The sequence below is a fragment of the Sardina pilchardus genome, chromosome 8 (assembly GCF_963854185.1).
Source record: "Sardina pilchardus chromosome 8, fSarPil1.1, whole genome shotgun sequence".
In the NCBI taxonomy this organism is placed as follows: Eukaryota; Metazoa; Chordata; class Actinopteri; order Clupeiformes; family Clupeidae; genus Sardina; species Sardina pilchardus.
Window position 1 is genome coordinate 2804417 of NC_085001.1, and position 12500 is coordinate 2816916.

Sequence of the window (12500 nt, forward strand, 5' to 3'; positions counted from 1 at the left end):
GTGTGTGTGTGTGTGTGTGTGTGTGTGTGCGTGCGTGCCTGCGCGCGCGTGCGTGCGTGTGTGTGTGTGTATGGGACACTGCCTGTATTAATACTGCCTGTATTTATAAATGGCTACTGAGCTGAGGTGTGCTGACGACTGAGACGATTCAATTGGGACCAAAGGCAGACCATCCCCTCTAGTCAGACCCACCCAGAGCATCCCCCCCCCTCCACACACACACACACACACACACACACACACACCACCTCCATCCCCTCTAGTCAGACCCACCCAGAGCATCTCCTCCAGCACCCACCACAGACCAACACACACACACACAGCACCTCCTCCACTCTGAGCTCACGCTGGCGCTTTGATTTGTGTCCTGCTGATTCATGCAGAGTGCTATGAAGGGATGTGGGCAGCCTGGGCACTCAGAGAAGAACTCAGCGCCATAACTCAGCCACGGCTACATCACAAGTGGCCGCTGCTTTGACCTTTTATTTACACGGTTGCCATTTGCCCGTTCCAGCGTATGGATGGTAAAGAGGATGGAAAGCAGCTTAAGTCTGTCTCAGATGTGGCCCAAATGTGACTCAAGGCCTCTGCAAGTCGGCTCCAACATGATTACATTAGATTGCTTTGTTTTCAGTACAACTCCACACATCAGTGTTGCTATGCCACGGCCATCGAGTTGACTGCAAGTCAGTTCTGTTTTGCTGGTCCCGCTCAGTGGAGTCTATTGTTTGGATAAGCTCAGACGTGGCTCAGACACGGCTACATCTGGCTGAGATACGGCTTTATTCTGGTGGAGATACGGCTCAAATCTGGGCGAATTCTCAGACACATCTCAGATTTGGCTGCTGTATGGTTCAAATTTGTCTCAGACACGGCTATAATCTGAGACGGCCCGCTCTATAGTCAACAGGCTCTTGGAGACACAACTGGTCTGAGACTACAGTACCTCCTGAAGACACAACTGGTCTGAGACTACAGTACCTCCTGAAGACACAACTGGTCTGAGACTACAGTACCTCCTGAAGACACAACTGGTCTGAGACTACAGTACCTCCAGAAGACACAACTGGTCTGAGACTACAGTACCTCCTGAAGACACAACTGGTCTGAGACTACAGTACCTCCTGAAGACACAACTGGTCTGAGACTACAGTACCTCCTGAAGACACAACTGGTCTGAGACTACAGTACCTCCTGAAGACACAACTGGTCTGAGACTACAGTACCTCCTGAAGACACAACTGGTCTGAGACTGCAGTACCGCTTTTCTTATCACTTCTATCACTCCCACTTCCCTTTCTCCCGCCCCCCTCTTCCCTTTCTCCCGCCCCCCTCTTCCTCCATCTTCTGCTTCCTCCTCTCACTGGCACTGCTATTGATTGATTGATTGATTGATTGATTGATGGATAGTGTTCACTAGGTAGCAGGTACGGGCTCCTCAGTATCGTCATTCTATTGATTGATTGATTGATTGATAGATAGTGTTCATTAGGTAGCAGGTACGGGCTCCTCAGTATCATCACTTTATTGATTGATTGATTTGATTTATTGATGGATAGTGTTCACTAGGTAGCAGGTACGGGCTCCTCAGTATCGTCATTCTATTGATTGATTGATTGATTGATAGATAGTGTTCATTAGGTAGCAGGTACGGGCTCCTCAGTATCGTCATTCTATTGATTGATTGATTGATTGATTGATTGATTGATGGATAGTGTTCATTAGGTAGCAGGCAAGGTCTCCTCAGCATTATAGCCTATATTCTTATTCCTCATTCATTGTTGCAAGTAGCTGCTTTGGATAAAAGTGTCAGTGAGGTCAATGATGGCTCAAATCTGGCTGCAATCTGGCTGAGACGCGGGCCACATCTGGCCTGGCTGTGGCTAAACGCTGGCTGGCCTCTGGCCCGGGTCTGGCCCAGATCAGTATGGGCATCACGGCGGTGGCCATCTGGCCTGTAGCTGCACTGCAGAAAAACAAATGATGAGGTGATGATGTAAGGGTGACTCCAGAAAGCCGCTGTGTGGTGCAAGGCAGCCCTTGCTCTCACAACAACAACAACAGACCGGGGTTACTGGAGGTCAAAACAGCCTGGGCTTTGTGGAGAGTCCGGACAGATTAACGCTGGAACATATGAATTAAGCCCAGCACATTTTCAACATTTCTAAAATTAGAGGCATTTATTGCTTTTCTTTTTTTAACTTAGTGCAGTCGTATACAGTGGTCCAGAGAATAAGGCTCTCCTGGCAGCATGACATGCTTTTCATAGTTTTTTTTATTTATTTTTTTATTTATCCTTTATTTTACCAGGTGATAACCCATTGAGATAATTGAATCTCTTTTACAAGGGAGCCCTGGGGCAACAAGTACACAAGTTACACAGAAACATTGATGACAAAATAGACTAACATAAAAAGAGGACATGAAGACTAGACAGGACAACAACAAACAGCAACTAAAGCCAATGACACAACATGCAACATGCAACACAGATTTACAGTACATGTGAGACAATTTAAAAAAAAAATTACATCAAGGGATCATTGAAAACATGTGCACTGTTCAGATTTGGATTTTTTAAGTAATTGTTTAAAATGTCCAAGTGGGATAAAAACAGAAAGCTTCAAACCTTTTTGGAGCAAATTCCAACACCAGGGGGCAGCATAACTAAAAGCAGTTTTACCAAATTCAGTTTTTCTATGTGGAATATGTAAAGCCAGAGTGTTAACTGAGCGGAGATTGTAAGATGAATGATTCCAAGTCAACAGACTACTGAGATAGTTTGGTAAATGACCAATAATAGCCTTATAAATGAAAATGTGACAATGGAACCACCTACGCAGACCTAAAGAGGTAAAACCAGTCGCCTCATAAAGACTACAATGATGTGTGCGTGACTTGGTATTAGTAATAAACCGCAGTGCACCATGGTAAACTGTGTCAAGTGTGTGCAGTGTAGTGGAGGCAGCATGCATATAAATCACATCCCCATAGTCCAACACTGGAAGGAAAGTGGCACTGATCAGTTTCCTCCTAGCTAGGAGAGTAAAACAGGATTTATTTCTAAAATAAAAGCCAAGCTTTATTCTCAGCTTTTTCACCAATTTGTCAATATGAACTTTGAAAGTTAGCTTTTCATCAATCCACAGACCAAGATATTTATATGATGAAACATTTTCAACACACTTCCCATCCAGTGTGGAAATGGCTAGAGCGGTTGGTACAGGTACTGTGCGGGACTTTGTGAACCGCATCACCTTAGTTTTACCAGCGTTTAAAACCAGTCTCAGTTCAAGAAAGGTGGCCTGTAATAAATTAAAAGACTGCTGTAGCAACTGATAAGCTTGAGCTAGGGTGGGGGCGGACAGCATGAATTACAGTAATAAACAGTAGGCAGCTTCTCAGCCCGTTTCTTCCCACCACTGCCCAATGCAGCTGCTGAATGAATCTATGTGCGGAGAATGTAGCGATAGCAGTAACAGCCGTTCGAGACAGCTGCAGCTGCGCCTGCTCAGGGGCACCGGCGAGGCAGAGAAGTGGCTCGTGCTCCGTGGTTGTGCCAAAACGTCACCTGCTGTTTGTGGCAACGGGCAGTTTCCATTCTGACCGCTGGGGGGCAGTAACACTGCATTCCAACCGGAGAACGGAATTCCCCCACAAAGTACGCTATCAACAATGCAATGGCCATAGCAAATCAGACAGGGAGGGAGGGAGGGGGAGAGAGAGAGAGAGAGAGAGAGAGAGAGAGAGAGAATAAATTGATTGGAGACAGAAAGACTATAGGGAGTAGATTACCTTTTTCTGGAATAACGTCTAATTGACTTATTACACAACATGGCATTTTCAAATGTCATTTGATTTTACAGACATACGCTTTGGATAGGCATATTTGAGGGCCATTGGATAACAAGGAAGATGAGACAAGTATTTCAAGAGTTTCAAAAAAAAAAAAAATCCAATATTTGGAGTCAAGTTAAAATGAGGAAGGCTAGGTTAGAATACAGACTTTTAGGCTACTTTGCATTTCCATACTAAAGGATATACCATGTTGGACAGAATGTTGAGTTGTTGTAGGTATACATCACTTTTAGAAAATAGAGCTGTCGTTCTTGTTCGATTACTGCCAGATTTCCCTCAATGCGGAACCCCAGCTTGCTTACTTACGTCAAGTGACATCATCTTTTGGACGCTGCGTAATGCGTAATGGATACAACTGGGCGGAGTTATGACGGGCTTTCCCCGAATTACCTACTTCAAACGCTGTCACTGAAAGCAGCTCAGTAAGCCTCAGTCACAGTCGGACTGTAAATAACTTCTGTGACACATCCAAAGGTGCTGCTGCTGTGATGGACGGATATATCCAATAGGTTGTCAAAGTTTAGCGTTGTTTGTAGCTTGTTTAGTTTCGTCTGCGTTCGTGACGGTATCTATAGGCACCTATGGTTTACATGATGGGGATGCAACCGGAGGGTCCTCGCGCTAGTCGGCGGCGGTCGTCGGTGGACGAGCTGTTCGACGCTGGCGCGTGGAGGATCCGCAGCATTTGGGACGGGGTGAAGCTCGAGATCGCGTCCGCAGAGGAGAACCCCGTCGTTCTGAACAGTTTCACTCATCTGGACCCGGACTTGCCCATACTTGAGGTAGGGAATCACAAGATGACAGAAAAATAGGCTACTTGAGTGGTTGTTTTGAATGAGAACTTTGGCACTCTATGCAGATAATTGTATAGCTCTGTCTTCTGGACTAAAACTAAAATAGATAACATGAAATAGGCCTAGATATTGCCATTGTAACGAATCATTGACTAAAAAAATTTAGGCTACGTGAATATTGGTTGTACATAGTCTTCACAAATGCATCCCTATTCGAATAGGCAACCTATAATAATAATAATGTAGCCTATTTGCATATCAGCTGTTGGGCCAATTTAATCACACCTATTCACATTAAATGCGATTAGGATCACCTGCCTAATGAGTTTACCATCGAAATCCAGTGCGATCACAACAGTGAATCTTAATCAGCATACCTGTGTATCACCTTAATCAGATGCACAATAGATGTTTAAGGCTGTTTGAGGTCTCACCCTCTCGGGGGTTCACACTGCTCTTCTGTTTAGTTTTGTTTGTGGAATGTAAAATATTACTGATTCAAACTTCAGAGTTTGAGAGTTCCATTCTGTCCAATCAGAACAGTCAGATGCTTTGAGTGGCAGCTGCTGACTGACCCACATCTGTAGTGGTTGAGGTTTGAGAGGAGGAATATATGCTGATGTTCCCTCTTTCGGCCGCCAACTTTCCTCTCCATAAACCCGGAGAAGGAAAAACACGGCCTGTGCCACAGGCTCTGGAAATAAAATGATCAGCCGACCACAGATACTGTATGAAAACACCGGCTAAGGTGCAGAGGGGTTTCCAAAGAGAAGAAGAAAGAAAGAAAGAAAGAAAAGTCTGCTACAGTAACTTTTCACGTGTATCCTGTCAGTCTGCCCCGACTGATCTGTGAACAGCATAACAGGGGCACGGTTACACAGCACACGCTGTTCTTTGCAGGCAATTCCAAAATGGTGGATGATTACTGTAATCACATTTCTGTGCATTACATAAAGCCCAGGGAGAGTGGGCTACATGAGGACAGCCTGGGTCCTAGGAGGACCAAAGAACCACTCACAACAGTGGTCACATCACATGATGCACATCTTTTTAGTTTTCTGGAGATATCTGACATTAACTTTCAGATCAAGTGACCGTAACTAAGGCCTTTCTGAGTCCTCACTCTCTCCATCACAGGGGTCAGAGTTCACACGGCTGTTCTTGTTGTGAGCCAGTGAAGTCAGAGAAGTGGTAAACAAACTTAACAAGTGGACACCTGTGACCCAATTTACGCCTGTCATGCCAACACACACACACACACACACACAGATGGCACCATTGAACAGATGGAATGCCATATACTGTATGACGCAGGGCCCTTTGACAAACACGACATCTCTATATGAGTCAGCTGTTGCAAGTTGTGGCGAGAGAAGGTTCCAGTGTCTGCCGTCGTCAGTAGCTCTTTCTCTCTCCTCCTCAGATCTAATCCGCTCACGTAACGCAATTAGCTAACGGCTAATCCCACTCCCACTGCACTGTACTGTACTGTGCTCTCTGCTTAACCAGGGAAGGCACGTTGGGCTAACAGGCTAACGGCTATTCTTAACCAGGGAAGGCACGTTGGGCTAACAGGCTAACGGCTGCAGTGTGCAGCACACAGAGGGCAGGCTGTGGGCTTATTAGTCACCGCCATGTCAAACGCAGTTTTGCTGTAGCCCACTCCATGCCTCGGCCTCGCTAGCCCTGTCAGTGTCTAGCGGGCAGCCGTGGCCTACTGGTTAGGGCTTCAGGCTTGTAACCTGAGGGTTGCTGGTTCGATCCCCGACCAGTCCACGGCTGAAGTGCCCTTGAGCAAGGCACCTAACCCCTCACTGCTCCCCGAGCGCCGCTGGTTGGGCAGGCAGCTCACTGCTCTGGGTTGTGTGATTCACCTCATTGTGTGTTCACTGTGTGCTGTGTGTTCACTAATTCGGTTAAATTGGGTTAAATGCAGAGAACTGAATTTCCCTCACGGGATCAAAAAAGTATATATCCTATTCTATTCTATTTTGTCTTGTGAAGGGGCCAATAGGTTGTGTCTCGGTTGTGTAGGGAAACCCTTGACCCTTTGATGACCCCTGTCAGCGCTCCTGCTCAGTGACTCTAGAGGCCCTGCACACACCCTGCTCACTCTAGAGGCCCTGCTCACAGGGAGGAGGACTGCTAGCGCTGCTCCTGCTCAGTGACTCTGGAGGCTGCTAGCGCTGCTCCTGCTCAGTGACTCTGGAGGCTGCTAGCGCTGCTCCTGCTCAGTGACTCTAGAGGCTGCTAGCGCTGCTCCTGCTCAGTGACTCTGGAGGCCCTGCTCACAGGGAGGAGGACTGCTAGCGCTGCTCCTGCTCAGTGACTCTAGAGGCTGCTAGCGCTGCTCCTGCTCAGTGACTCTGGAGGCCCTGCTCACAGGGAGGAGGACTGCTAGCGCTGCTCCTGCTCAGTGACTCTGGAGGCCCTGCTCACAGGGAGGAGGACTGCTAGCGCTGCGCTGATGCCCCGGCCGTGTTAGAAAATGAAAACGAGATCCCTGTGCTGTGCGTCAGTGGAGGCCATCGCAGTTGAGCGCTCAGAGCAGCTCAGGGGAGCTCAGGGGGAGCCGAGTAATGAGACTAGATTAGATTTATGGGCCGCCACCGCGCCCCCCCCGCCCTCCCCTCCCTATCCTGCCCCCCCCCCCCCCCTGACCTGCAGAGCCAAGGAGATGTTTTGTGAATCCTGATAGAGCTGTTGGTGCTCTGCTCCCCCTCTGGCTGCCATCTGGCTCAGTACTGGCCTGGTATCTCCTCCTCTCCTCCTCTCCTCCTCTCCTCCACTCCTCCTCTCTACATCCTCCACTCCTCCTCTCTACCTCTCCTCCTCTCCTCCACTCCTCCTCTCTACCTCTCCTCCTCTCCTCCACTCCTCCACTCCTCCACTCCTCCTCTCTACCTCTCCTCCTCTCCTCCACTCCTCCTCTCTACATCCTCCTCTCCTCCTCTCTACATCCTCCTCTCCTCCACTCTACCTCTCCTCCTCTCCTCCTCTCTACCTCTCCTCCTCTCCTCCTCTCTACATCCTCCTCTCCCCCTCTCCTCCTCCCCTCCTCTCCACCTCTCCACCTCTCCTCCTCTCCTTCTCCATATTAATTGGGATTGAACTGCACCTGCAGGCGGAGAGTCGCAGGAACAAAAAAACGTAGCGCAGCGCACTGGCAGTACTGTGAGCGCTGAGTCTTGCTGCAGCATCTCCAGCACAGGGCTCAGCAGGAGTAATCCCTGCTGTGAATAAGAGGGCTGGTGGCCTGGCCTGCTACGCTCACAGAGCCTCTTTCAGCCGCGAGCACCAGCGGGGGGACTGGGGGTCTTACGCAATAGACTGCACATTACATAAACGTTCAGAGGGAGAACATACAAGCTCTAGCGCCATTACTGGTGCTCTTTAAATCCCACCTGGCAGGTGACATAACGGCCCAGTTGCACAAAGCTAATTTAGACTGGTGTGTGGTGTAAGGCAGTCTTACGTCTTCTCATATACAGCACTAGTCCGTTTCGCAAAAATAACTGCAGAAATGCATCACTGTGGACAATAGAAATGAGACAGCTTGGTCTCTGGATGAAGCTGAAGAGTTACTGAGATAAAGCTACGGCAACAGAGTTGAACGAGAGAGTTAAAGGGGAGGTGAGAGAGTTAAATGGGAGTTGAATGAGAGAGTTAAACAGAGGGGCTTTTGTTTGGGTGATTCAGCTGGGGGACAAAGAGCGAGGGAGAGAGAGAGAGAGAGGGAGAGAGAGAGAGAGAGAGAAAACAGGCAAAACAGAGAGAGAGAGAGAGATAGATAGAGGACAGGCAAAACAGAGAGAGAGTGGGAGAGAGAGAGGACAGGCAAAACAGAGAGAGCGAGGGAGAGAGAGAGAGAGGAGGAGAAGAAGAGGGGGCTGAACCCCTGACTATGGAGGGGTATGATTGACAGCAACAGGGAAAACATTGTGTTGGTGATTATGAAAACGCTAACCTCAGAATATGACAGAAATGACCGCATGAGCTATGGTGTCCATTTGAGTACTCTGAGAAATGACAGCATGAGCTATGGTGTCCATTTGAATACTCTGAGCCATCTCCCTGTAGTACTGACCGCTGGCTCTGGCTTTATTGAGTTTGTTTAATGTGGTTAGTGTTTAATGTGTTTAGTGTTTCATTAGTTTAGTTTATTTAGTGTTTAGCGTTTGTTACATTTAGCAGAATCCTTGAGCCTCTTGTCACCTGTGGCTCGTTAGCAGGCGATGAGATCGCCATGGAAACGTTTATTTTCTCCGCAAATCCCAACTTAATGTGGCCGAACGAGAGAAACAGACTGCCCTGTGGAATTCTCTAGATTGAGGACTGGAAAGTGTGTGTGTGTGTGTGTGTGTGTGTGAGTGTTTTTTTCCAGTCTTATCCCTCAAAGTGTGTGCTCCTCCTGTTGGCTCTGTCCCTATGCCATTACGCCTCTTGGTGAGGAAGAGGAGGCTCTCTTAGTGAGGAAGAGGAGTCTCTCTTGGTGAGGAAGAGGAGACTCTCTCAGTGAGGAAGAGGAGGCTCTGTGTGTAAACAGAGGAAGAGTCATCTCTGCCTCTAAGCATCTGTGTTATCAGCGCACAATGCTGCAATCTCTTACGCATTTCCCCAGAGGAAGTGAAGTGGGGGCTTAAAGAGGAAGTGAAGTGGGGGCTGAACCGCCCCACAATGACCACGCTGCTCTCCCCTCTCAGACAGCTGGCCTGGTGCGCAGTAGCCAGCCCTTCGCTCCCTCACACACACGTGTGTGTGTGTATTGTACTGGGCATCTCCTCCCTCTCACACATGTGGAGTGTATTGTGCTGTGGGCATCTACTCCCTCACACACACATGTGTGTATTGTACTCTGGCCATCTACTCCCTCACACACACATGTGTGTGTATTGTACTCTGGCCATCTACTCCCTCACATACATGTGTGTGTGTATTGTGCTGTGGGCATCTACTCCCTCACACACACACATGTGTGTGTATTGTGCTGTGGGCATCTACTCCCTCACATACATGTGTGTAGTGTGCTCTGGGCTATCTCCCTAAATCAGCGCCTTTCTTTTCTTTTTTTAAGTATATTTTCTGGGCTTTTTTGGCCTTTATTCGTATAGGACAGTGAAGGGTGAGACAGGAAGTAAGTGGCAGAGAGAGATGGGGTGGGATTGGGAAATGACCGCAAGCCAGACTCGAAGGGTCCATGTGGGTGCTCGGACCTCTATGTGGCATGAGCGCTGTAGCTGATGTGTGTATTGTGCTGTGGGCATCTCCCTACATCAGCTGCGTCTACTCCCTCACACACACGTGTGTGTATTGCGCTGTGGGCATCTCCCTACATCAGCTGCGTTCTTCAGATCACTTGCTCTACTCTTGCTCTCACACACTAGCCTGAGTGGAGAACCACAGATAGAACCGAAGATGGAACCATTCTGCCTGCAAGGGATTTGGGATACAGCGCTGCAATTATCTTTATCACAGGCCTCTGGGCAGTCACACACACACACACACACACACACACACACACACACACACAAACATGCATACACACATACTCACACACAAACTCACACGCATACACACACACACACACACACACACACACACACACACACACACACACGAACATGCATACACACATACTCACGTACACACACATACACACACATACATGCGCACACACGTATACATAAGCTCACACACACGCGCACACACACACACACACCTACATCTATATGTGTGAAAGGCCTGGGTCTTTCCCAAAATAATCAACCGTGTGCATCTATTTGTGTTTAGGATGCATCTGTGGAGGAAGTGATCTAAGACAGGTTTTTCTCAGCTGTGTGTGTGTGTGTGTGTGTGTGTGTGTGTGTGTGTGTGTGTGTGTGTGTGTGTGTGTGTGTGTGTGTGTGTGTGTGTGTGTGTGTGTGTGTGTGTGTGTGTGTGTGTGTGTGTGTGTGTGAGGGAGTTTCTGAGCTCATTGTGTGAGGGAGGAAGCCTACAGCTGTACAGGGCACCCTCACGTTTGACTGGTTTTCTAGGCTTTGTGTTGTGTGTGTTGGGAAGCTCCTCCATCAGCCTCGTCATCTACTGGGCTTTTTACACATGGAGGAGTCAGGACTTTCCCTGCTGAACTGCATACCGGCTTCCTGAGCTGCACACATCTGTGTGTAGGTGTGTGTGTGTGCGTGTGTGTGTGTGTGTGTGTGTGTGTGTGTGTGTGTGTGTGTGTGTGTCTGTGTCTGTGCGTGTGCGTGTGCGTGTGTGTGTGTGTGTCTGTGTGTCTGTGTCTGTGTGTGTGTGTGTGTGTGTGTGTGTGTGTGTGTGTGCTGGCTTCCTGTGCCATACACACATCTGCTCAAGGCTGTGGTGGCGATGTCTTAACCAGACTCTTGACTCTCCATTGTTAGTGGCTGGCTGGACGGCTGCTGAGTGTGTGTGCTGTTAGAGGAGATGTAGGTCAACCTTGAGACCTTATCAGGTGTCAGAAAGGGCAAGCGTGATGTACGGGGATCTCCACAGGTGTGTGTGTGTGTGTGTGTGTGTGTACGGGGATCTCCACAGGTGTGTGTGTGTGTGTACGGGGGGGTCTCCACAGGGAAGTGGGGTTGGATCCTCTAAAGGTCACATGGTTTCTGTTCTTCTCTCCGGTGCCCGTTGTGGTGTTTCTCTCTCCAGCATACAGTAGTGTGTGTGTGTGTGTGTGTGTTTGCGCATGCCCGAAGTCGGAAGCAGGCCGGTAACGCCACAGCATGCGAAAGTCGCTCATGGAAATTGTTTGGAAGTGTTAACATCTAAACCCAAATAACTTTCTTACATCTAGCTGCACGCACACCCGTTGTAACTGCCACCGTTAATGTAGATGATGCAATCATTGTTTGGAAAACTCTTATGGACTATGTGTTTGGTCGCCGCACTGAGGCTTGCTTTCAAAAAAGCGCTGCTCAGTGGGAGAGTTTATCATGTGCGAGAGCAAAACGCCGTTCCAGTCTTAGAACATCTACCGGAGAAGTTAACATCGGACATGGATTTTGCCACATATGGAGAAGGCGTTGTTTTATGTACCCATGAACTGAGACCAGAGACATAGGCTACTGGGTTTGCAATGCTGGTGGCTAAAATTGTTTGTGTTCAATGAAATTCATTGTAAAATGTGAACACAAATAAAGGTATATAAATGTGAGTGTGTGAGTGTGTGAGTGTGTGGGTGTGTGAATGTGTGAATGTGTGAATGTGTGAGTGTGTGTGTGTGTGTGTGTGTGTGTGTGTGTGTGTGTGTGTGTGTGTGTGTGTGTGTGTGTGTGTGTGTGTGTGTGTGTGTGTGTATGTGTGTGTGTGTGTGTGTGTGTGTGTTTGTGTGTGTGTGTCCAGGGGGGGGGGGGTCTCCACAGGGAAGTGGGGTTGGTTGTGGTGTTTCTCTCTCCAGCATACAGTAGGCTACATATCAGTGCAAAGGAAATCCCTCTCTGCCATGAAGGTCATCGACCTGAATGCCCTTGCAGTTGATATAAACTGCATATGCATGCAACTAAACATGGCTAGCTACATTGAAAACGGAAAGCCTTTGTGTGTTGTTTTTGAAACTGTGCCATCCAAATACACCCACACAGCTACAGAATAGACAAGTCAAAATACTTACCATGACTCATCTCATGACTTGGACACAAGAGCGGAGGCTATACTGTACCTGGGTGAACTGCATACGTTTACGGTTATGTCTTTGGTTTAGTTCAGTGAGGTTTAGTCTTTGGTTTAGGTCCGTGAGGTTTAGTCTTTGGTTTAGCTCCGTGAGGTTTAATCTTTGGTTTAGCTCCGTGAGGTTTAATCTTTGGTTTAGTTCAGTGAGGTTTAATC

General features: G+C 48.1%; 1 protein-coding gene across 3 annotated transcripts in view; it reads left to right on the forward strand.

Annotated features, from left to right (window-relative positions):
* The window catches only part of LOC134088401 (ral guanine nucleotide dissociation stimulator-like), a 37959-nt gene that overhangs the window by 9838 nt on the left and 15621 nt on the right, over positions 1–12500 (forward strand). Inside the window, exon 1 of one of the 3 annotated variants that reach the window (XM_062542341.1) lies at positions 4277–4640. The exons of the other annotated variants lie outside the window; for them this stretch is intronic. Within the exon in view, the coding sequence (XP_062398325.1) occupies positions 4440–4640 (201 nt within the window). The 5' untranslated portion in view covers positions 4277–4439. Of the gene's footprint in view, positions 1–4276; positions 4641–12500 lie in introns of those variants that run through there. 3 annotated transcript variants of the gene reach the window in all.